The 25,369-nt window shown below is 34.7% G+C and overlaps 4 protein-coding genes across 14 annotated transcripts; 2 read left to right on the top strand and 2 right to left on the bottom strand.

Annotated features, from left to right (window-relative positions):
- Positions 1-580: 580 nt before the first annotated feature.
- LOC129247185 (vacuolar fusion protein MON1 homolog A) lies at positions 581-3,087 on the bottom strand. The gene is made up of 4 exons (XM_054886187.1): positions 2,276-3,087; positions 2,064-2,215; positions 1,785-1,986; positions 581-1,726 (listed from the first exon to the last, which is right to left on the bottom strand). Exons 1-4 carry the CDS (start codon positions 2,899-2,901, stop codon positions 1,087-1,089), a joined length of 1,620 nt encoding a protein of 539 aa, XP_054742162.1. The 5' UTR covers positions 2,902-3,087; the 3' UTR covers positions 581-1,086.
- Positions 3,088-4,579: 1,492 nt separating this feature from the next.
- LOC129247187 (28S ribosomal protein S2, mitochondrial) lies at positions 4,580-5,646 on the top strand. Of its 2 annotated transcripts, none has more exons than XM_054886190.1 (2): positions 4,580-4,687; positions 4,747-5,646. In XM_054886190.1, the coding sequence occupies exons 1-2, from the start codon at positions 4,666-4,668 to the stop codon at positions 5,538-5,540; spliced, it is 816 nt and encodes a 271-aa protein (XP_054742165.1). In that variant the 5' UTR covers positions 4,580-4,665; the 3' UTR covers positions 5,541-5,646. The 2 variants fall into 2 exon arrangements, with proteins under 2 accessions (XP_054742165.1, XP_054742164.1); XM_054886189.1 differs by having other exon boundaries at positions 4,582-4,690.
- LOC129247186 (uncharacterized) lies at positions 5,602-7,008 on the bottom strand. The gene has a single exon (XM_054886188.1). The coding sequence runs from the start codon at positions 6,977-6,979 to the stop codon at positions 5,750-5,752; it is 1,230 nt and encodes a 409-aa protein (XP_054742163.1). The 5' UTR covers positions 6,980-7,008; the 3' UTR covers positions 5,602-5,749.
- A 215-nt stretch (positions 7,009-7,223) lies between these two features.
- On the top strand, positions 7,224-22,483 carry LOC129247184 (eukaryotic translation initiation factor 4E-binding protein Mextli). 10 transcript variants are annotated; one of them, XM_054886185.1, is made up of 11 exons: positions 10,017-10,622; positions 10,963-11,580; positions 11,651-11,894; positions 12,074-12,145; positions 12,872-12,932; positions 13,527-13,879; positions 13,946-14,019; positions 14,079-14,346; positions 14,410-14,553; positions 14,639-14,757; positions 22,256-22,483. In XM_054886185.1, exons 2-11 carry the CDS (start codon positions 11,188-11,190, stop codon positions 22,385-22,387), a joined length of 1,860 nt encoding a protein of 619 aa, XP_054742160.1. In that variant the 5' UTR covers positions 10,017-10,622; positions 10,963-11,187; the 3' UTR covers positions 22,388-22,483. The 10 variants fall into 10 exon arrangements, with proteins under 10 accessions (XP_054742152.1, XP_054742153.1, XP_054742156.1 ...); XM_054886181.1 differs by lacking the exons at positions 10,017-10,622; positions 22,256-22,483 and adding an exon at positions 7,602-7,909 and having other exon boundaries at positions 14,639-16,113; XM_054886183.1 differs by lacking the exons at positions 10,017-10,622; positions 22,256-22,483 and adding exons at positions 7,604-7,909; positions 15,815-16,113 and having other exon boundaries at positions 13,527-14,019; positions 14,639-15,742.
- Positions 22,484-25,369: the final 2,886 nt, after the last annotated feature.

The raw sequence follows: 25,369 nt of genomic DNA, 5'->3' as shown, positions 1-25,369 counted from the left end.
ATGTTTATGCTGCTACAACAAGAACAAGAGCTCCAACTTCCCCGAGAGTCCCGCGTAACCTTGGCTTAACTACGTTCTGAATACTGTAGCAGGTTAAACTCCTACTTATCCAGAATCAAACCCACTCATCTAACACCCCTCTCTCTATGCACCCAACCTGTCGAAACAGTGAATTTCCTGGGCCTACCGTTGGAGGAGTAGACGAAGACGACCAGTGATTACACTACACTGACAGGGCAAAGTTACTGCTACAACAACAACAACTGCGGCTCACCTTCTCCTTGAATGTGATGCTATAGCGTGAAAAATGATGAGACTCTCGGCCGGATGAGGGCAGAAAAAAAAGCATATACATTCAGCCCGAGGTTGAGGTACAGCGATGAGTAGAGAGCACAAAAGACCGTCGAAGTGCAAACCTCATTTTCATTCAATATCCTAATAATGCCGTCGTAACGCTGGTCTCTTGAGAAATTATATATAAGAGTTGGTAACCACATCGATGATTTAAGCGTAGAACCTGAGTAGAGAAATTGTTGGAATTCTGTAATTTTAATAGCAAAAACTTTAATTACAATTGCGGTTTTTCAAATTATTTACTCGGCATTTGTATTTATTTTAATCAATAATTATTAATTTTTTCTTTATTGTAAACATTCGCAAATGTTTCTTAGTCTAGTTTTGTTTAAAAGCTTGCTCTAGGCCATTTTATTTATTCTCTTTTATATTTTTCATTACGTACCTAACAATCAACGTCATTTAACTATTTATGTATCAACTAAAAATATATGTAATGCAAAAGGTGTATATGCAAATATCACTAAAGAATTTGCACTTCGCATTAAAGTCGTGCAGTGTCTTTTTTTTATTTTTTTTTTTTCATTTTAATTACTTTAACTTACTTTTTTACTTGCCAATAATACTTACAATTTTACACAACGTACACCGCATTAACCGCTATATTTTTTACAGAATTCTTTAATAGTTTACACACAAGTGAATTCACTTATTCGTCGTTTCTTATACTAATAGTCCCATCATCATCCTCTATATTTCAGCGCTTGGTATTTCGCGGAATATCCACCAGTCTCAGAAAGTTGGATGGTTTCGTATGAAAAATACATGGTATTCCTTTTCAATCCACTTAATTAATTTGTCAACGTTTTTTATGACCGCACATTTATCTACCAACGGTTCGAAGACGGCATACAACTCGTATGCCGCCGTCACCCAAGCCAACACCACTTCACGGTCGTGCACTTCATAAATCAGCTTCAGTGGCCGTGAGCTGTTATGTACGCGATGCAGTAAATCACAGTATATACCTTCCAAGCGTTCGAATTCTTTAAGTGTTGAATATGGTGGTACCAACTCTGAACAGAGTAATTGTGCCGCAGATTTTGGTTTATAAAGGAAGTGTCGAAGTTCGGGAATGCCCATAGCTGTCAAATTTAACCCACCATTAGAAGGTTTATCTATTTCTTTGCTTATCGCTTCAAGACATTTTGAGCTTCGCAGTTTGTCTGTTATACGCCTCTTCGCGTCAGATAGTGTGAAAAACACGTTGGGATCGACGGAAAGTAGCAAAAGGCACGCCTGGCAATCGTCCGTGAGATACGAAACATGCGCATACAAATAACCATTCATGTCGAATTTCGGCAAGCAAATAGGTGTCCAATTTTCCGATGTCTTGAATGACTCTGAGCACTCGATAAGATTGAAGACAAGTCTAAATGTGAATATAAAGCTTGGAGTAATAAATGAAATAAGTATTATGTTTTCCTTACCTTAAGTCCGCAGGATGTATAGAATATTTTTTCATTCGCACGAGCGATATTAGTTTATTATTTGCTATAAGCACGGCAAATACTAAATCCTTAATTTTTGAGCAATTACTTTGTATGGCGCTAACGATACTCGAACGCACGGCGGTAGATAATGGCATCACGCGTATCGAGTTCGTTAAGAAAGTGAATACATTGTTGGTAACTATCATTTAAAAAGTGCGATAATGTTAGTATTGCTCATTCTTTATATTTGTTTTAGGTAATTTGCTTTGAACTTACCGCGCTTATTACTGCTATCATTTGCAAGAAGATGATAGATCAGCCGCTCACTTCCTGCGAGCGAACGACGCAGGTCGAAATTTTTACGTGTTTCAAATATGCGCGTGACATGCTTATAAGTAAGAGTTGACAGAATCTGGTTATAGACGTCGCTAAAATATTAACGGCAATTTTTTATATTTCTAAATTAGCATTAGTAATTTTCAACTCACCTCAGTTGGTGTTGCAGCTGTGGCACACTCATATTTGTGCGCGATGCAGCCACGAGTGTAAGCGTATTACGCGTTAGGAATACAAACTTGATACCCCGCGCATGTATAGACGTAATAGCGTCTTGGCCATGTTGCACAAAGCTCACCAGCGCCTGTATGACTCCGAATAGTGTCGCCAATTTGTCTTCATTGCCATGGAGTGAATATATGGGTTTGCCTGCTTCGCTTAGTATAAATATGTGCTTCTTTTGTCCAAGCCATATACTATCATGCATATAGTCATCCAGTACTTCAGTACTTTCATCAACGGTAGCAGATGAATTTACCATTTCACCGGATACTGTGCTGGTGCTATTGCTTATGGGTAGAGATTCAGCTGATATCGACTTTTGAACATCGCCATGTGCATTAGAGTTATTGCTGATGCTACCATTTACACCATTAACTGTCAATCCTTCACGTATCTCACTAATAACGCTATGGCCTATCCCGCTTTCTTCGCGCTCTGTGTCGTGGAAATAGTCGCTGTCATCTAAATGTGGTTCACATTCCGCATCCGAGTACTCAGAGTTCGATTGCATGGACGCTGTGTCCGAGTAATTTGTGGGTGTTTCTACAGTGTCCATGTTTGTTTACTTCGTCTCAAAATTTGCAATTTCGTCGGTCCCCTCAAATTTACTGCGAACCGTAATACTTAATTTTATTATACACCAATGCAACTACCCTGGATTTTACATAATATTTCTTCCAAACTTATATTTACAAATTGATTTTCAATAATTTGACAAGTTTGTTTTGGCTTCCTTATCGTAAAACTAATATTCCCCTCACTTTTTCTTCCAACCATCTGTCAGAACGGTTACGATAAAGATGCTCTTAGTGCCCATTTACACAGGGAAATATTTGGAAAGGAAACATTTTGTTCAATGGAGACGGACAGCAGCGGAAAAGAGAAGGGAATTTGTTGTCGTTGTTGTAGCAGCATAAACTTACATCCATATGTGGGTGCTGCTGAAGTGATAGTCCTTTATATCCGGATAAATCCGGGTCATTCCGGTAACGTATGTTAACGTATGGGAACGCGAAGAAGGGAATTTGTCTTCCGTACTGACGACACGCTTTGTGCTTCTTATTCGTATTTCCAATCTTAAAGCAGTTTTTGACAGTTGTGTCATTTGTTTTCTTCTTTGTGGGAGAAAGTTCTGAGTTATGTTTTGGTTTTCAATCAAACGGAAGAAATCAACGATGACAAACAGCCGAACGCTGCTTAGGAAATGCAGGACTATTTTTGCTAGTAAAGAAGGTATAATTTAAAAAAGTTTATGGGACATGTTTATGTTAAATTTTAATTTCGGGATATAGGCCGACGAAGTTCGAAATTGGAACTTTGGAAAACATTATTTCCAATTATTGAATTTAAAAAGAGTAAAAAGCAGGTCATGTTCATATTTTTACTTCCTTAGTTATTTATCTTGATTTTGATGACTAACTTCGTAAAACATGTTTTACTTAAGATGTGACTCAATATCTTAAAAAAATTGGTTTGGTCCAATAACCAAAACAAAAGTTAATTTGCGCGTATAGTTTTATAAGTGCCTTAGAATTATCATGGCTGAGTTATAATACGTTTACATTTGCATTAATCACCTATAAATCCACCAAATTAATATACCCGTTCACATATCAGCTATATTGCTTTCAGAGGTTTTTCTTTATAGAAATTATTTTGGTGGAATATTTCTGTGTTTTTGGTTTCTTTAAATATTACTCACGATATGAAGAAAATATAAGAGAAAGAATAGCTATTTAAATGGCACAATTGGCCACTAATAATAAACAGTTGGCGGAAATCCGTATGTGACATTTACTGAGGTTGTAAAAAATTATGGCAGCAATACGCATGCGAAATTCGATATTACATATAATAATAAGTAATAATAGGGCAAAGCGTTTGCGGACACACACTTTTTTCGGTAATATGAATGCATAATTAATAATATTTAACTAAAATTACGTCTACAAATCTGTTTTCTTTGTCGGCGTCCATTTAATTAAGTTTTCATTTTGACGCTTCTCTTCACATTCGTAATAATAATTATCGATAACACAGGGTTGTGTGTCCAAATTTATTATTATTATCTAGGATTATTTTATAATTTCAGATTTTGGGAGAGAAATTTTATATGGGAAATCGCGCTTGTTAATTACGGATTATGAGTTAAGCACGAAAAAGTAGATCATCTACTTATATGTGAACGTATTATTACAGCAAGCCGTAGTTAATTTATTTTAATTCCTTGTCTGGCAACCTGAGTTTTCGACAGCTGTTCGTTTATCATTGGTGAATTGTTATTCCTTACACATATGGTTAAAAGCCAGGAAGGGCCAAGATGTTACAAAACTCGCTAAAATGTGGTAAATTATATTCTTTCATTTTGAAATATTTCCAATAAATGGAATTACAATTACAGGGGCACGATTTTTCACCTTACGTAATGCTTATGTTATCCCAAAGCGTTTACAACAGACTCAGGTCGCAGCAGATTCTACCAACACGGAGCCAGAGAATATCGCCACCATCGAGGAACGCATACTAAAGCACCATGATTATTTCCAAGTGCATAACCTTTTTACCGTGCGCGATCTTTTCAATGCACGAGTACATTATGGCCACAAAGAAGGATCGTTGGACGATCGTATGCGCCCCTACATATATGGCAGTCGTCTAGGCCACCTTATTTTTGATTTGGATATAACAGCCTCACATCTGCGTGATGCTTTAAATGTAGCAGCACATGTCGCTTTTCGCGATGGCATTATTTTATTTTTTAACCGGAATGCTCTCAATGCTCATTTGGTGGAGAAAAAAGCAATGGAAGCGGGTGAATTTTCACACACACGCTTCTGGAGGGGAGGTATTTTTACCAACGCTAATGTGCAATTTGGTGCCGTAACACGTTTGCCAGATTTATGTATTTTCCTGAATACCCAGAATAATATCTTGACGCAGCATGTGGCGGTGCGTGATTCAGCTAAAATGGCTATACCCACTATTGGGATTGTAGACAGTAATTGTAATCCTAATCTGATCACTTATCCGGTACCTGGTAACGATGACTCACCGGCAGCAGTTGAGTTATACTGCAATCTCTTTAAAGCAGCAATATTAAGAGGCAAAACAAAACGACGAGAAATTCTTGGCGAAGCTGCAGAAGGTGAGAGTCCTGAATCAACCGAATCGCAACAATTATTCGAGAATAAGTAACGATCTATCTTAAATATATACATAGCGCTTACGTAATTGATTGTATTGAAAAGCAATAAAATAAGCTTTTTGCTTCATAAAAAAAGTTCTGATTGCATAAATCATACTTCGAAGCCAATTTATTATCATTCTGGCAACGATCTAACAAATTTTACCTAATACCTTAAAAACTAACTTATATCTGTAAGTTTCCAAAAATATGTTTTTGCTTAAGATCTCGGATTTGTTAAAACTGGCGTCGTGTTCCACAAATGTGCAGGTACGAAGCTTCCCATTAGGGGCACATGACGAAACGAATGAGGAGCGTTTTGTGTACCACCACTGTTCCAAATAGTGGTATATGATGAAGTATTTAAGTGCCAACTTGTTAGTGGTTCGACTCCATTTGTGGTCGGTCCATTGCTGGTTTCAGTTGTTCCAGTTTTTAATTGTTGTTCGATTCGAGTCGATCGTTGTTCCACTCGTGCATTTAACATGTCCTTATGTGCATTTACAGCTTCCCAGGCTCGGTCTAGACGTGAACGATCCTTTTCATCCAATTCTTCATAGTTCTTTTTACCCAGCCGCTGCACAACCCTTTTGGCATTTGAAAATTCGCGATTTTTAAATGGCTTCATAGCTTGACGGTATTCTCGCCACATACGTTGCTTTTCTTCTCGTAATTCCGGCGTATTTGCTTGCATAGGTGGTGGTGCTTGAGGTTTTATTATCCAGTTGGATTTAAGCTTATCATTTTTATTCATAGCATTACGGGGTCGTTGAACATAAATTTGCGGTTGAGTTCTATTTTCTTGGATTGATATTTTTGTGTCCGCAGTGGTGGCTGTTTTTATACTATTAGGCTTTTGTTCTTTCTGGGACGCAGTTGAATTCATTTGCCCGGATTTCGGTTTAACACGCGTCAATGTACGAATTTCCAAAGGGAATCGGTTATTATATTGTCCAGATTGGTTTATACGTATACTATATTGATTTAACCGTGGCATTCGAGGCATTGGTGGAAACATGGGCTGCATTAGAGGTCCAGACGACCATTGATGATCATCATAAGACGATGGCGACATTATTGGTGGTATCATGGGATCTTGAAAGAAGTTGCGGTCACTTCTTTGGTTTTGACGTTTAGGGAATGCATTAAAATTAGGTAAATTTTGTTGTTGTGGTCGTCTTTGTTGACTATGTTCAGATGACGAGTTGTTATTGTGTCGATTTTGCCTAAGTAGACCAGTTGGCTTTACAACTTTTGCGGATCTTGAATTGTTATCTTCGCCTGCTTCTTTCATTTGCTTCCAATCACTAAAAGACATACCTAGTTTAATGGGTGGTAGGACTGCTTTTTGCTCCATTTTCTTAGTAGTTTGTGATGTGTCTTCTAAGGAGGCATTTTCACATTGCTGTCGTAAACTTTCTTCATCTTCTACCGTAACAGATAAAGCCATTGCCGAAAAACTACGTGGTTCTTTTAAACACAATACAGAGAACGTTAATGAATATTTAACGTTCTCTGCGCAATATGTATGGTATTATGATTGGTAGTTGTTGTAAATTTATGTTTCCAGATTCATTTACAGAATAAACGGAAATGTAAATGTCAACCATTCACAAACAATTTGGTGTTGGGATTCACAATAGAATAACCGAATTTTTAGCATCCACAAAAAATGGCAGCACTGAGATTTGCATTTGCTTTGATTGGATGTTTCATCCACTACGACGAGCAGTAAAAAGTTTTTCTCTTGTGTGAATTTGCAGAATTTCTGGTAAGTTTATCCGAAAAATGGATTCTTCACTAGAAAAAACGAATTCTAAAGTGTAAATATATTGGTAATTCTTAAAAACCAAATGAAATATCAGTGCACATGGTTATTTTATCATATAAAAGTCTTAAAATGTGCGCGACGGGTATAATGTCAAGTGCAGTAGCGAGATCTGCGACAACGGTATCGAAAGCAGCAGTTTAAGGGGAAAATAAAAAATGCAGAGGAACACCGCTACTTTACGCACCAAAATACAAGTATGAGTTGAAAAACCTCAGTGGCAGTTAAAATCTGCAAATATAATATTTCCAGTTACAAATATATTTAATTGTTAGAAAGAATTTTTCTATGAAAATGTGGCCATTGCGCATTCAGCCATTGCTACACAGCGGTCAACGTCGCTGTCAACCTCCCTGCGTATTTAATTTTTGTTGTTTTGTTTTTGTTTCAACTTTGCTGCTGTCGCTGGCAGAGGTGCTGAGTAAATGAATATTTGTTGCTATTCTCGACTATGATTCAATTGACTTGTACTGGTCAGGGCAGCAGTTAAGTAAAGTGGAACGAGTGCACAAATTTGTTGCAAGTTCATATTGGAATAAGGGCTGCATTTGGGTAAGAGTTTTTAAAATGTATTCACATTTCTGTAAGTACGGTCATGAAATGGAGATACGGTAAAACAGCAATAGATCATTTACGAGTGGGCGGGAGTCTTGTGCAAAACACTGCCGACTTGACGGGCGAGAAACTACTGGCACTTTTGTCGATAGCAACACACAGGTTTAACGTGTGTTGTTATGACCTTTACATGATTCATATGTGAGAAATGTATATTTTAATAACCGCACGGTTACCCATTTGTCTTTGAATGAGATTTGGCAAAAATCCACCCGATCATAAATGGATAAATGCATATCATATAATATTAATGTTTTAGTAAAAATTTCAACTTTGCAATAAATATATTACAGGGAATTATGATAGCCAGTACTATTGCGTGCTGCTTGCGGTATTGACAGTGTTTGAATTGAAATGCAAAGCGTGTCATCACATACTGAAATTATAATTCCAATTGTCATATTCATACAACTGAATGAGTTTTGTGTGCGGCTCTCACCTCGTCGAATAATGAATTTTGTGTTGGTTGCGCTAATTATGAAAGAAGATATGTATAGGAAATTTTATATGGCTAACAATTAACTCTGCAATGGTTACTTAAATAAAGCAAAAAAAATATATAGACACGTCTAAATATAAAAAGCTATTCAACTTGTTAGGGCTGTTGATTCCAAAACGAGGGGAGGAACATTAATTGGTACTCATTACTTCGTTACTTACTTGGGTAAGCCTTGCAAAACGTAAGAAATATTATCTTACGCTAAAATTGTACGTCCTACGGATGTCATCATCTCACATAAGAACCTCGATCGTAATGCATTAAACCTAAAAAATCCCACCTCCAAAGTCTGCGTAAGTGCACTCTGACAATGGACGTTTCACAAGCCCATAAAATCATTTAATAAAAGTTTTTAAAACTTTCTACAGGGCTGTCAATCTCTTTTTTCCAAAATCATTATCTTCGTCATGAACAATGCTGAGGATTTAGAAGCCTTGCCGATGGGAATCCATGTTTTGATGCACCTGAATTACTCTGTTCTTGTTGTAACAGCTTAAACTAACAGTGCTTGACCGAATATCAACCTAGGTCGTTCCGGCAAGGTAGAATCAACTGAGAGAACGGCGGAATGGCACTGGTTTTTCCCGACCAAGGTCTCTGACCCAGTAAACAAACTCGGACTAGTCTGATGAATTTTAAATAAACAAAGATGTGCAAAGGTGTATGCTTACAATAGTAATAAATAACACATATAAATATATGCGATGCTTTAAGATTCACTAAGAATTGATTTGAGGAGTCAAAAAAGTCTATTAATCTTATATTTGGCTTTAGTGCGCTCTTATCATAGATTGCCTTTGATCGAAGATATTTGTTCATTAGCTTCTAAAGCAGAGTAGGCGTCCTTCAACACGGCATCTTATAACACGGTTTCGCTCTAACACGATAAGAAAATTTCAAAAACCTTTATAAAGACGAGGTGTGCTTTATTTTCTTAGAAGTATAGATACAAATCTTGGATCGTCTGTTGAAAGGAGAAAAAGCATCTCACATTGGAAAAAAGCTTAATTTGAATGAAAAAACAGTCCGGACTATCAAGAAAAATGAAAAAGAAATAAGAAGTGCAGTTGCTGCTGCATCAATGACATCCGCAAAGCGTGCAGCTCGCCCCTGGGCGTCAATAATTGAGAAAATGGAAAAGACAAAGCATTTGGATTGATGATAGCTGTGAAAAAAAATCCATTCCATCTTAAAGAATAAGGAGAATCCTATGTCAAATCCAATTCAAAAAGTAGAACGATTGAATCGAAAAAAGAAAAAACAGCACCAGGATTTAAGGTGTTTAAATATCCTTTTTTTGCTGTAATGCATCGGAGGACTTTATGGCAAAACCCTTGCTAGTTTATGGGTCTTTAAATCCTCGTGCACTTAATAATTTAATATAAAAAAAAAGATATTTAAAGATGCCGAAAACTCAGAAGGGAACTGCACAACTGTCTAGCCCCATACCGAGAAATTATAATGACCTGGTAAGTACCAGCAATGAAAGTACAATTACAAATTTTTTTTAAGAGGGAGGAAGATGCAAGAACTTAAAATGAAGAAGGAAGTTCTGAAAGAGAAGGTGATATCATTCCACCGAAAAAAATTTTCTCGGTAGATTATACTGAGTAGTGACTACGAAGAAATTTATTAAATTAGAGTTGCTTATGTAGAATTAAAAAAAAAACAAATTTTTAACAAGTTTTCGGAATAACCCCTGTTTTTGTACTTGCTTTGGGTCTCATACAACACGGCAATTTTAGGAATGTTACCTGTATTAAAGGAATGTTACCTGTATTTTGAGAGATAAAAAAGAAAGTAATAAATCAAAAAGAATAACCGTAAAATGCAAATAAGCTATACATATGGGCATGCAAGTGTATTAGGCACAGGAAATGAGTTATCAGCTTAACCGAGATACACAATGCAAGCAGATAGAAGTCAAATAGCTCCGAACAATTTACGTTATTAACAAGCAATTTTCCATGGAGCTTCCGAAAAAGCAATAAAAAATCGAGAGAAATATTTCTAATAAACACTAAATAAAACAAGAAATAGGATATGCCCAAAGCGTAGTATATTCAAGCAACATCAATTGAGCAAATCAACAACTTAAGCTTTTTGCCGACATTAAATTTGTTGGGTGTCTATTGGAAAAGGTAGAAAGAGGTAAGGTACAATACATATGTATACGACACAATTGTCATCGTGGTAGGGCTTCAACGTAAGCTAATCAATAGAAAAAGTAGAAAAATAAACACTAAAAGAAACCTGAAAGCAGTCAAAGTTGATGGCATAACAATTTTATTTGGCAAACATGTAATACACCAACATTTATCGGTTAAACTGCCGTTACCATACAAACTATTTACGAAACTTGTGAGTCAAAGGCAAATGATTCAAATTTGTTTGGTTCGGTTTAACTGCTTACACTCAACCAAAAAGGAAGCTTCAAATTAAATCAATATCGCACAGCTAATTATTTATACTTCTTTCTTAATTTTTGCAGGGGGAGGTGCGAACAGACGTTTGAGTTAATCTCGATTTTCCTTCAATTTTACTTGAAGCTTTTTTTGTAAAAAAATTACTTCAAATACTCAATATCAATTTAACCACCTATAATTCCACGCTTATAAAAACAAACATAAAAAATATAAATAAATAATCAGTTGAACGACCAAATCAATAAACGATTTTAAATTTTAACTTAAAACCTTAGTTCATTTAAAAGAAAATGGCGCACATTGGACGTACAGTGAAAAATGTTGAGGCGCCACGCCCATTAAAATCACAATCACGCTCATCACTGAAAAACAACTACATGCTCATTGAAGAGCTAATTCAGCTTATTGAGAGTGTTGCGTTGAATCTACAATCGGGCATCAATAATACGGAACCAATGGCCGCACTAGTGCAAAACCTGCGCATACACGGTCCACAGCTGGAGACGGTATCGAAAGATACACTAGATCGTGCTTTCGTTGTTTTCCGTAATGCTTCGCAGGACGAACGCTTAAATATTATGACGAGACTGAATTTGCTCGAATTGATAGAGTTACGCGCCAAAGGCTGGGAGGACAATGGCTTCAATTCGTACTATAAAACCAAGCAAGTAACGAACATCGATGTAAGATTTAGTTTCACTCGTTTTCGTAAGTTTTATTTGCGTTAATTATTTGGTGTTTTAATTTTTCCAGTTACCCGATGGACTTGTTGATCCAACACAAACCGGGTTCCTAAGCACCTCCCCCACATTCGGTGGGGCTGGCGCCGCCGCTGCAGCCGCAATAGCCGCTGTTGGTTCCGCGCAGCAGACGCAACTCCTGTTGGCACCGGGTGAGGTCATACGAAATTCGGGAAAGTTTCCGAAACCAACTAAAATACCAGGCAAAACTTATTGTAAAGACGAAGTGGTCATACGTAATGCGGATTCGGGAAAAGGTATATATGTAATTTGTCTGAAAATCTCTTTAAATTTTACAAAAGGTTTAAAAAAAACTGTTACCTATGCACCATAAACGTCACAGCAAATACTTGAATATTTTTTTCCATAAACTCTATTTAATTGCTATCAACTATTGTGTTTTGCCTGTTTCTTTGGATATGTGTGCGCATAAAAGTAATGGGCATTAAAGGCAGACGTGTTCATATGATTGAGGAGTTAAGTGAAACGATAATTTCCTTCCAAAGAGGTAAAAACATGTACACAGAGTCAATTCAAAAATTTTATGCATATTTAAAAAGAATATCATTATTGGTAACAATTCATTTGTTGGGGGCTATGGCACCGTGAACGCTATTAACATTATTTGTGGTTGCTTGTTGCTATTAACCGTAATTTAGCGTTAATTTTTTATGCTGCAATTGCTTCAGGGGCAACTTATTTTCACTCATTTCGATTTCGATTTTTTTTTTTGGACTTAAAAAGCAGAAAGCTAAAGATAAGCTGTTTATATTTGTGTGTTAAAGTTAAAATTTACTTTTATTAGTGTGAGCTTTCTTTTTATTTAAAATTTCGTTTATTTTGCATTTTCACCTCATCAACTCAAATTCACATAACCATAAAAAATATTATTTTGCATGCAAATAAGTTTTGTATTAAAAAAAAATAAAAACATACACCACACTTTCACACGCATGCATCGAATCAACGAAATATACAATTACATACGTGTACATACTACATACATATGTATATAAAAACTACATTATTTTGCAAGCTTTTAAGTGTTTTTTTTTTCATACTAATCGAATTTCGGAGATGCAGTGAGGCTCAGCTTGTAAGAAGTTGCATACATTTAGGTGACGGTTTTTTGTATTGCGCTTCGTAAATGTATAGCCAACAAGCAAGCAAGCATATGAGCCGTTGTTTTCGCTGCGGAATTAGTAATATTTTTTTTTTTTAAACTTTACTTTAGTAAATCCTGGAGCTAAGGAACGTCTGGTGCAAATTACGGGACCAACTGAGGAAAAAATTAAGTAAGTACCCAAAACCACGCTTTGTGTGGATGAGCACTAAAATAAGGTCATGGCGTCATGTCCAGGGCTTTTACATTCGCAAAACGCGAATTATATTATTTGTCTGGTAAAGAGTACAAAAGATTTGGACGATTTGTATACTGCCGATAGAAACGTTAAGAAATATTTTGAACCTCCTTGTTTGCATGCTTTCGAATCGTCGCTATCGTATTGATATTCGACCAAGAAATGTCACTCCTACATTTTGTAGCGAGTGCTTAAAACTGCTCAAAGGCAAAAACACTAATTTTCACTGCTTACTCGATAGTCTAATAAAAAAACTCACTAAGAGAATTTAGATAAACAAAGAATGAATCGTCTGCGAGGAAATATATATGTGGAAAAAATTGTGAGTTATTGCTCAATGATTAGCGATTTTTAAGTAAACGTCCTTTGCTTACTACGCACAATGCAATAGCTTTTAGACGCAGGATTTCTGTTTGAAAATTCCGTTTTAAAAGCATCTTAATTCGATTTTATGTCTTCTCAGCCAATCCGATTCCAAACACATCTTAATAATAAATATACATAACTAAAATTTTCTCTCCCACCTAGCTATGCGAAACAACTCATCGAGGACACTATACGTCGCAACGCTTCACCTGTGCGTCTGGACCCCGCTATGGGTAGCGGCCATGCTGGTGGCGGTGGTTCATGTTCTTCACTGGCATCTTCCAATTCCGATGAGGCTGTTACACCACGTACACCGGGCGCAGGTGGTGCTGGCAATAGCAGTTTAGCCAATCGTCTGAGCTTCAATTCAGCGCAAAATTTCATGACTGCCTCTGCGGCAGCGGCGGCCGCAGCAGCAGCAGCTGCTGCACAACAGCAACAAGTCATGAATATGATGGGTGCCGTCGTTGGTAGCACTTCCACACCTACGGCTGCTGCCGCAGCTGCAGCTGCTGGTAAAGTGTTGCGTCCCAATCAGCAAATGTTATTGCATTCATTTTCCACCAATGATGCTTCTTTAGGTGAATACAAATACACGGTGAACGTGGGTCAGCATCTTATCAAAATCACCGGTGATTGTTGCGATCTTGTGCGGGTAAGTGCGCATGCGATATGGCCTCTGCACAGTGATTGAATATTTAAAATGTTTACTAGGTTGCAAAATTAGTATTGGATGATTACTTTAGCAGCGCCGAGTTCTTAGCTTCAGTGGAGGCAGGGGCTGCCTTTGATGGTAGTATTGTAAGTCCTATTTCAACACCGTCCACGCCTATGGCTGCACCACAGTTCATGATGGGCACACCTTTGCATGCCGCTGCACCACCACTGGCGGATAGCGGTATCGGCTTGAATTATATGGCCGCACAGGGTGTAAACAGTAATGTGTACGATTTTGATGATGAAGTATTTGCCGATACAAATGGTTTGCTTTGATTTTTTAAGTTGGTCAGCACTAGAAAACTATTGACTGTCATTTGTTTTGTAGCTTCAGGTCAAAGCAATGGTTTATCGCGTTCACGTAGAAGTCACTTCTCACGCAAGGACTCTACACCTGAAGCGGCAGCTAACTCAACAGTTGCGCGTGGCAAAAATGAAAACATAACTGCTGGTTTCGTCAGCAGCGATTCGGGTAAGTGTGCCTCTAGTAGTGGAGTTGTGGATCACATTCGAGTTCCAATCCAATAATCCATACGTATTTGTTTGTTGTCATGCAGCACGAATTGTTCACGAATACGAGCATTTGTTGTACTATGCGAAGAGTCCCCATTCCTGGGCACTCCCTGGGGAGTGGCAGAAAATATGCGAAAAGTTCCCAGCCATCGTACGCAATAAGGTAACACAGCTCACTGCCACAACAGGCACTGTTACTAATACAGCACCGATATTACGTGTTGCTTCCATTACTACCAATACTACTATTTCTACTCCTACTACTAGTACCACTGCAAATACGCCAAATACTTTTCCAAATATTGCTAGTAATAATATATATAATCCGTTTGGTAGTGCCACAGTTGGCGCCGTTGTCGTTAGTGCAAATGTGACTATTAGTAGTTTAAATATGTCCACAAAGAATTCAAATATGGTAGCGCAGGCACAATCGCCCACAATTCTTACACAAACACAGACACAGCATCAGGCTAATATGCACATGCACCCTGGTAGTCAACTTACACATAACCGTCAGCAGTATGAACTGCAAACACCATTACATATCAAGCGGAAAGGTTTCTTTAACCGTCAAATTGTTAGTATAGACGAAGAGGGCTATGATGCACTGCGACATCAGCAGCAGCATTTGCAACAGCAATACCACACCGATCGTCACTATAATAATGCAAATGTTGGTGCAAACAGTTTATTTCACCGTCCGTATAGCCAAAGAGCCGACGCAAATGCCAATAGCAGCAACAATCAACAAACTCACTATCAGTTGCAGCAACAACAACACCAACAAAAAATTATGTCTGTCCGTTCAGGTCCTACAACCGGCAGTTTTAGCTATGCTAATATGCCATATAGCAGTGGTGGTGCAACACCCCCACCAGTACAAGCACCACCTACCAATAATGTATCCGCCACTTTTAATAATGGCAACACCAATGATACTAATGGCAGCTCCTATGCATTTGTCAATACAGACAATAAGCCACAAAAATTGTTAAGTAAACAAATCAAAATGATTTCCTCCATTATGGAAAGCAGTTTAGTTAATGAGCCGGCCGAGGAAGCCACCAAATCTCTTGAATCGAATGATAATGGAGTCAAAGGTAATGCTGACGTAACTGCTGCGGCTGAAAGGGAAAAAGTGAAGATGGGTAAGACCAGACCGAGCAAGTGTAGAAATATGAAACGTGACAAAAGAAATAATGAGATCATTGAAATTATAGATGATGAAGATAACGATACTGATGTTGAGTTTGTCAGCGAAACAAAATATATGGAGACAGAAATTGTAATCACTGCTGATGTTGTGGCAAATCAGAGGCGTGCCATTGAGCGCCCTAAGTTTATGCGCGAGTATCGCTCAAATTCTACATGCGATTAATATCAGAAGCAAGTGGCAAGAGTGCAAAGTTCTCAAATGAATTTAAATTAATGATGGTTCTCAAAATCGTATAGGGCATGTTTATACTGTAAGGAGCGAGTGCAAGATGAGGTTTAAAACAAATATTTTGCATCAACACAAGGCTCACTTAAAATGAAGTGATGCCAGTAACTTAGTCTTACTTTCTCGGTTATGCATTTTAATGTATTAAAATGATCTATTTAAGTCCCTTTCGCATTACTTCTTTTGTGCATATTATTTTCAATTCGTAGGAAAAGAAGTCATCATTTTGAAATAAGCATGTCGAACTTATCAATATTACAACAAACAAACATTATTATTGCTATTTTAATGCTATACTGCTAAATTATTTCTGAAAGTCATCAAGATCAAATAGTTTTAACATATACGTAGCTCTCAACGACCTTGATGGGAACTTTTATTTACCGTTATCTCGAAAACTGGAGTCAATCTGAGAAAACAGTGGACGCCATCAAACCCCTTGTCCATTTTTCGAACTTGCACAGTGTCATAATTCTGAACAGTGTAGCCTCTACCAAAACTTATTTCAGCAATATAGTTTTTAGGATACTTGAATATTTTTAAATACAAACTCGATCGATTTCTTATAAGACGTAACCATTTTTAATGTTAAAACATTAATATGAAATTTCAAATTAAAAATGGTCTCAACGATCCGACCAAGTGAATGCTTAATTTTGTAAGAGACGAACTCTTAATATACGAGTAAAGCAAAAACGTTTGACAGCTTAGTTGTCAATTATTAACGTGAATGATTGGATGAATTGTTCAGCAATACACAATCTAAAAAACTTAAATGTGTCAAAATCTCCCTATAAAATAGTGGAAACAACTTTGTGGCATAATCTTTTTAACTATTTTATACATAAAATTATATAGGTATATATATTTTTATAAAAGCGTGAGTAAAAAAACCAAAATGAACATAGTTTAAAAATATTTGTTCCTTTTAAACGTTTTTTTGTTTTGTTTCTTATACAAATTCTTATTTTAGTGTTATTTATAATAAAAGATACAACTTAAAGTTGTATTTTCAATTTATCGACATATTTTAAATGGACGTTTCAACCACGAATTTCGAGGTATTAAATTTAAAGCATGCGAAATGTTATTATCAGTTTCAACTGTAAAAGAAAAGCAAAAAAGATTAATGTACTATACATTTAACTAATCTGTGTTTTGGCTGTGAAACAGATTATTATTAACTAAAAAATAAAATTGAATTAAATAATGAAATATGTCAGTTCAAAATAAGAACGCAAGTGCAAAACTTAAAAAAAAAAAACCATAAGCATTAAAGTTAAAGAAATAGATAACACAGAGTCTCAAAGAAAACATGTTTTGCAAATTTTGTAGTTTTTTAGTAAAATATGCAAGCACTAATGCAGTAAAAAATGTCACAATTAAACAGACGCTAACTTATATATACACACAAATACACAGATAAGGGCAGCTTTCGTACAATGATGCATTCTTATCACAAAGTAAACTAGAAATGAATAGTAATTTAATTTGATTATGTTGCTTTATAATTGGATTTCTAAATGATTGCATAACAGTGAATTTGAATGAAAGTCCCAACTAGTACTTCTATTCCCATAAAACTAACTTTTTACTGATACACAGTTTGTGCATCATTTTTGTGCCATTGTACGAATAAGTCGGTGAACTACAATATATTTCTGGTCAAGGGTACTGCAGACATTTATGAATTCTACTAAAACTACTATGGAGGCTTACATTAGTGGAGAGGCATATGGATGAAATCAAGTGTTTTTTGGTTTCGGTAGGGCAAAAATACTTTTTATTAGTAAAGTGAATAATAAGTAGCAACCAATCAAATTTAAATATTTTCGAAATCGCTTGTATAAAAATTCAGTAAATATACAAAAAGAATTAAAGCAAATACTATTGCAACATCGCAATAAAACCTCAACCCCTTCTGCTTCTTCTTCTCCGTAAAAAGGAAATACAAATGCTATTCCAACAATTTTGCATGGAAGAGCTCGAGACGTCTTTTTATTTTTTAGTTGCGTACATACCAAAATATTTATATATTTTTTTTACACTGTTAGTTATTAATATAAATTACAGTACGGCGAGCCTAATGTGAAAAAGGGCACTATCACATTTCGAGTAATTACTTTATTCCAACCTTATTCATTACCCATCTATAATCATATTTTGGCCAATATACAGCAGTTTTTGCGTGAGATTGTTTTTCAATAAGACCAAATAATACCATGAATACTAAATACTTACCTCCTTACACAATGTACGAGGTTTGCTAAAAGGTGAATTTTGAAATCTCGCGGGCTACGCGAAAGTGTACATCACATATTAATAAGTTTTGACTATTTATTTATTTATTTTGTAATTTCAATTATTTTTTATAAAAATATAGTTAATACCACTACAAGAACCATATAATTTTCTTAAAAATTTCAAACTTTTTACTTAGAGTTTTTAGAAAAAGTGCAAGTTCCAAATGATTCCTAAATCGCATTAATTTTTTACAATCCTTTCTGCTGACGGTGTTGGGTGTTTTCTTCCATATAAAAAAACGTGGAGTAGGCGAAAATGCACAAGACCGCGACCGAAAAAAACTCAAAAATCAGTATGACTTTTAACCTTCTTGAAACTTGCACTTACTATACCAAACATTTAATGTGCTATAAAATTGCAAATTGTAAAAAGACTGCTATAGGTATAGTAAATAATAAATGGTCAAAACTTATCAACACTTTCTTTAGACGTTGACTGTACATACCTCAAAAAAATTGGACTTTTCATATTTTCATGATTAAACGTTCCCAAAAACAAAATTTGTTTTTATGTTACGGACACACCATGTCAAAGTGAAAATTTTTTTGGCTGAATATTGTGAAAATCAGTCTGTCTTGAAATTTTAAATTGTGTTGGACGCCTCTGCACCAAAGCACTTGAATTCATCTTTCCGCAATTCTGTAGTTGTTTAATTAACGTAATTTAAAAGAGCATCACCTTACGTACTTAGTAATAAGATTTATGTGCGGAGAAAAGTTCTTATATATCTGTATTAAGTATACTATACAATGTTTAATTGTAGACAAAGAAGCAATTACTTTAATATATTGGGTATAAACTTTGGTGTTCTATGATTATACTTAAATACACTTCAATTTATGTACACCTACATATGTATGGGAGCAAAATTTATTTGGTACACCTCTTTTTTCCTTTCTTTAAGGTATCACTTATAAGTACATTCTCAGTTTATTTCGAAAATCTCAATAAAAAGTATTTACTTAGATATTTTATCTAAAAAATAATTTGGAAAAATATTGCTCTTAACCGCTTTATTTCACTTTAACATGGATTAAATTGAGCTCATCGATCGACCAGTAAACTAAACGCATGCTTTCAGCAGCACAAATGGTATGGACAATTTTGATGGAGTGCTTAAATTCATCACATCACATGCGCCCACAAACACACACAGAGTCACATTCACGCATAGTTGTTAACATAAACTGCACATTTGCTTATAATTTAGTGATATTTTTTATTTACCTATATAAAATTAACAACATTTTACGTATGCACATTTGTGACATCAGTTTTGGTGTAATAGTTTTTCATATTGATTACGATTAGGCTAACAAGTAGTTAAAAAAATTCACTAAAATCAAAATCGCACTGAGCCAATGGTAAAAAAACAGCTTTCACCATTTTTGTTGTTAAATAATCGCAGGCTCAAAATTTGTATTTAAAATGAAATGCGCGAATCTTTAATTTTTTATAAAATGTTCTATTGTTTAAATTTAAAAATTAATTGACTAAATCGTAGAGTATTCAATGCATTCAGTTTTATTAAAATTAAAAATTTTATATTATACTTTTATATTTATATATATATAATTGGCGCGTATACCCTTTTTGGGTGTTTGGCCGAGCTCCTCCTCCTAGTTGTGGTGTGCATCTTGATGTTGTTCCACAAATGGAGGGACCTACAGTTTCAAGCCGACTCCGAACGGCAGAAATTTTTTATGAGGAGCTTTTTCATGGCAGAAATACACTCGGAGGTTTTCCATTGCCTACCGAGGGGCGACCGCTATTAAAAAAATGTTTTTCTTAATTTTGGTGTTCCGCCGAGATTCGAACCTTCGTTCTCTCTGTTAATTCCGAATGGTAGTCACGCACCAACCCATTCGGCTACGGCGGCCGACATAAAATTAAAATTAACGACATAAAATTGAAAAAAAAAAATTAAGGTTGTATTGAGGATAGGATAATCAGTAGGGTAAGGCATATTTTAATTTTAAAGAAGTTTTCTGATATTTTTTTTATTACCAACCACAACTTTACTTAAAACTAATTTTTGCAAATTGATTTTTAATCGGTCAAAATAATTAAAATCTAAGCTTGGGTAACAAAAACTTAAATAAATTTAATTTAAATAAATGTTAAAACAAAAAATAAAAAAATTTCATCAATGGACAAAAGACAAAAATAAAAATTAATTTTTCATTGACATTAAAAAAGATAAAATGTGAAAATGAAGGATTTTATTTGAGCGAAAAAAATTAAAAAATAATAATTTTTTTACCAAATGAGTTCATTTTTATTTATTTTTGATTAATTCTTTGGGTTAAAAAATTGAAATGTGAATTATTGTTTTTGAGCAAAAATAAAAAATTTCTCGGTCAAAATAATTAAAATCTAAAACTGGGTAACAAAAAATTAAATAAATTCAATTTAAATAAATTAAATGTTAAATCAAAAAATAAAAAATTTCATCAATGGCCAAAAGACAAAAATACAAATTCATTTTTCATTCACATTAAAAAAGAGAAAGAAATGAAGGATTTTATTTGAGCGAAAAAATTAAAAAGAAAATATTTTTTTTTACCAAATGAATTTATTTTTTTATTAATTCTTTTGGTTAAAAAATATTGAAAAAACAATAAGAAATATATCATGGATGGAAGAATAATAAAAATAAAATGGTATTTTTCTTTAACAGTAGAAAAGATGAAATGTAAAAAATTTGAATTTTATTTGGGCTAAAATTAAAAAGGAAATAACGTTTTTACTAATTGAGTTTATTGATTTTATTTTTGATCAATTCCACATATAATGATTCAAAAGTGTGCATTTGGTGCAAATTGTTAATTTTCCAGTACAATTTAAATACAAATAACTAATATATCCCGTTTATAGTATTTAATCAAGAATATCTTGAGAGATTATACGTGGAAGTATTTTCAAAGAGAATAAAACTTCTCTAAAAGTACATAACACCTTGCACATTTTGCGATATTAAATTAACCCTTGGCAATCGTGCTTAACAGCTGTTATCAAATTTTAATAAATTTACCAAATGATGCCAAAGAGTGCATATGTATTTCTGTAAAAAGTATGTTTAAATTCAAAAGCTTAGTTTTTTGATTGAAAATATGACAACTATGTATGTATGTGTATATGACAACTTGTGGCTAACAGTAATTTCATATAACATGTAATACCCTAAAAAATCTGAATTTCTCGCATAATTTTTCGGTATATATTTATGTTTTATTTAAATTGTTATCCTGAAATACTTGGTTCGCTCTCCATTTGCTGGTTTGAAAATGGTTGCGTCAGTAAGAGATGTTAATCTAGATGGTTCGGGTGTGCACTTATCCACTTCTAACCGCTCATCCTTCCATTTATTCATATCACATTCAACAAATTAAAATTTTGGGTGCATTGCTTGTAACTATTTATTTACTAATGTTTTTTATTTCATTTAATTTCCTCATTTTTCGTTTTGTTCTTTTTCGTTATATTTATTTAATTTACATTTACACTCACATTATATTAGCATCATTCGTGTCTTGAAGTTGTTACCTCTAAGTGTGCATACTAAAAAGACTATACCAAAAAACAAAACCACATATATACATACACACACACACATACACACTCATAATCATTCGCTAGAAACGGCATATATAGCCGGGTACTTTTGAAATAACACATTCATTCATTTTCATCGCTGTAATTCGCATTTGTCGTCGCCGCAATAACAATGCTTCATCGTCACGCTTAAGCCAATAAGTAAACTTAATTATCCTAAATGTAAGGTAAGCCAAAATTTTGTTACTAATCAACTCCGATTTAGCGCACTTTCAATTAGATTCTATTTAATTATTATTATACTAAATATTATTTCGTAATCGTTGTTACTTGATTTTCTCTCTTCCTTTTCACTCCGCAGGATTTGGCAGATGAGAGTAATCGTTTCGATGGCAAAAAATATCTGGAATTGGTTAAATCGGCGAGCAAACGAAATATCGCTTCCGCCACTGATGAAACGACCGCTGACACGGAAAATCAGGAAAACGAATAAGCAAACGATTTAACTTTTTTTCATTTCGGAAAAAAAACATCCCTTTTTCAAACGTTAATTTAATAGTAATAATTATTCGTTTGTGTCACATTTAATTTTCATGGAAAGCAATTGTTTAGAAAAATTTAAAGTTTAATCGCGACCCTTAAGTGGAATATAAAAAAACTCGGTTAGCATAGTGGAAATAATTTTCAAGTAATTAGAAAAAAAAATTAATTTTATTATTCGTATAAGCCTAAATTTATATTTCGAACAGTAATACTACTTTTAATTTATTCCTTTTTTTGTATTCAAGTATATGTTTATTGAAAATAAAATCAATGCAGTGCGCATAAGTTTTAGGCAAAACGGGGATTTTCGAAGGTTTGAGGTACCAAAAAAATGTTATGTTTTAAAGATATAAGTTAGAACAAAGAAACAAATTGGCATAGCTAACTGTCGATGGCCGATTTTTAAAAATTCGAAGCAAGTGTTTAGATATTTTTTTGCGCATTAAACGATAGCTAACGTGGTTTTTTGTCAATCTATGTGCATTAATTAGACAATTTATGTTTTGTTAACGTTTTTTATAATTTGATGGTTGCAAGCAGTTGCAAGCAATTTCATTTAAAAATGAATTATTAAATTATACGTATTATATACTCCTAAGGAAATCGACAAAATACTTAAAGTATAAATTCAATAAAATTGCTGCTACGCTCGAAAAAAACTAGCTGGAAATATTCACTTTTGATGCAAATAATACTAAATTATTTCAAGTTCCATAGACATATATTTGGTATTTTAAATTTGCCTTACCTACGGGCGCGATTTACTAGACCTCAGCTCGCAGCCATGCGCATTGCATTGATACATTTGAACTGCAAAAAAACTAACTCCTAATATTTTAGTCTTTAATACGTGTAATCTTATGCATTTTGAAAAAAAGAAACGAACTTGTTATTTATGTTGTAATAACATAAAACTATTTATCTTTAATTTATAATTGAACGTGAATTACAACAATTTATTTAAGTGCTTCATTTTTTGCGTGCGCGTATTATAGTAATATATGTATGTATATGTAGTAGCCGCCGTAGCCGAATGGGTTGGTGCGTGACTACCATTCGGAATTCACAGAGAGAACGTTGGTTCGAATCTCGGTGGAACACCAAAATTAAGAAAAACATTTTTCTAATAGCGGTTTCAATTATATATATATATATATATATATATATATATGTAGTAGTTTGTTTTTGCAAGACCAAACTTTTGGGAATTTTGTATCATGATTTTTTGTTAATTTTCGTTTTTACTATTTTGAAAATATGTATTTAAAATCAATGCCAAATGTAAAAGCTATCGCCACTTTTTTATAAAGTCGCAATGAAAGCGCAAAAGTATTTCTTTTTTAAAATGTTGATTTTATTATTTATTTTCCCCTTAATTAAAATTGAAATGTAGTTTTTTGCAAACACTCATCGTGGCAACCATTATGCATTCATTGAAATTCTCAAGGTATACTTAATATATTTTGATCTAATATATTTTATAATGCCTACATTAAAATGCATAAGGTTTTTTTTTTATTGAAATTCTGCTTGTAAAGCAAAAGGTAAATCGTCTAGTCTATCTGAAAATCGTATTTTTGTTTTTTGTAATAACTAATAAATTTAAAATAAATATTGAATATTTTTTTTAAGTACTAAAATCAAAAAAAAAGCATATTTTATATGAGCAAATTTTTTTTTTCTTTAGACTAAATTACTTTTACCTTTTTAATAAAGCAAACAAAAAACAGAAGAGCAAAAGAAATTTATTTACACTCTTACAGATCAAACTCCACGTACCCAGAATTGACTCCGATATACTCTCATCATGTAATACTAACCACTTCTCCACATGCCAACCCACTCATCTAACATTATTTCCTTCTGACCATTGGGTGTACTGTTAGATGAGATTGGCGACGACGACTGATAGCTTCTCCGCTTCAAGCAGTGGTTTGCCAGCTGCTAAAACAACAACAAGCAAAATGAATTTCGTTTTAATAAAGGGTCTTCGAAAAGCGGCGCCTAGGTGTCAGGGGTAAATAATTCCTAGACCTACCTATTTTATGTCATCTTATGACATCTTCTAAGTATATAGAATAACGCGTTCAAATTATTGAAACAAAATATAGCAAAATTCGTAATTTTTTTTTGGTATAAACAATCGTCCGAAAATCACCCGACAATTCCAAGGTTGGTGGAAAATCATCAAGAAACTGGTTCTATCGAGGATGGAAAAAGGACTGGCAGACCAAAAACTGGGGAATATGATGTTGAGGATATTTCGCTTCTGTAGCGTAACGTTTTTGAACAACCTTCAACATCTATAGACTTGATGTTTGCCTAGACATGATATTTTCCCTTGCGATTACCGCCGAATGCTGCTTTTGGCCTGGTGAAGATTTATTTGGGCGATATTAGTGATGGTATTCGTTTTTACTACATCTTCATCGATATCTGACAGTACCACTCCGTCAAAGTATCCTATGCTGAGCTGGCTCAACGCTTCGAATCCTCTGTTAACGTCGGAAATTCTTCGTTTTCGTGAGGCAGCAGCGGTTCATCCACAGTCAGATAGCTTTCGGTAATTTTTTTAGCTATCTTTGCGGCTACTAGGCGTTGCGCTTTTACGTCCGCTCGCGGGTTGACTGCTAGCTGCTTCTTTAGCTGAGCCTTCCGCAACTTCTTCGAGTGTTTTTACGCGCTATGTCGCTCAGCCACAGCTTCTCTATTGTTAAGTGAACAACACGATTGAATCTGTAGAATATCCTACTGTTGCTCTCTCTGATTGCTTTTATTGACAGTTCTGAACTCCTTGCTGCTGAGTATTCTCTGCAGGAGTGTGTTCAGACGCCTGTTCTGGGTGATGTTGAGTTCCAGAAGATGCATTGTTTCAATGTCGGCTGCTCGTGGTAGGTACACAGTAATGTGTATATCCGTTATATTGGCCCCT

The sequence above is a fragment of the Anastrepha obliqua genome, chromosome 5 (assembly GCF_027943255.1).
Source record: "Anastrepha obliqua isolate idAnaObli1 chromosome 5, idAnaObli1_1.0, whole genome shotgun sequence".
In the NCBI taxonomy this organism is placed as follows: Eukaryota; Metazoa; Arthropoda; class Insecta; order Diptera; family Tephritidae; genus Anastrepha; species Anastrepha obliqua.
The sequence above is the reverse complement of the archived record's forward strand: the minus strand, read 5'-3'. Positions and strand labels throughout refer to the sequence as shown.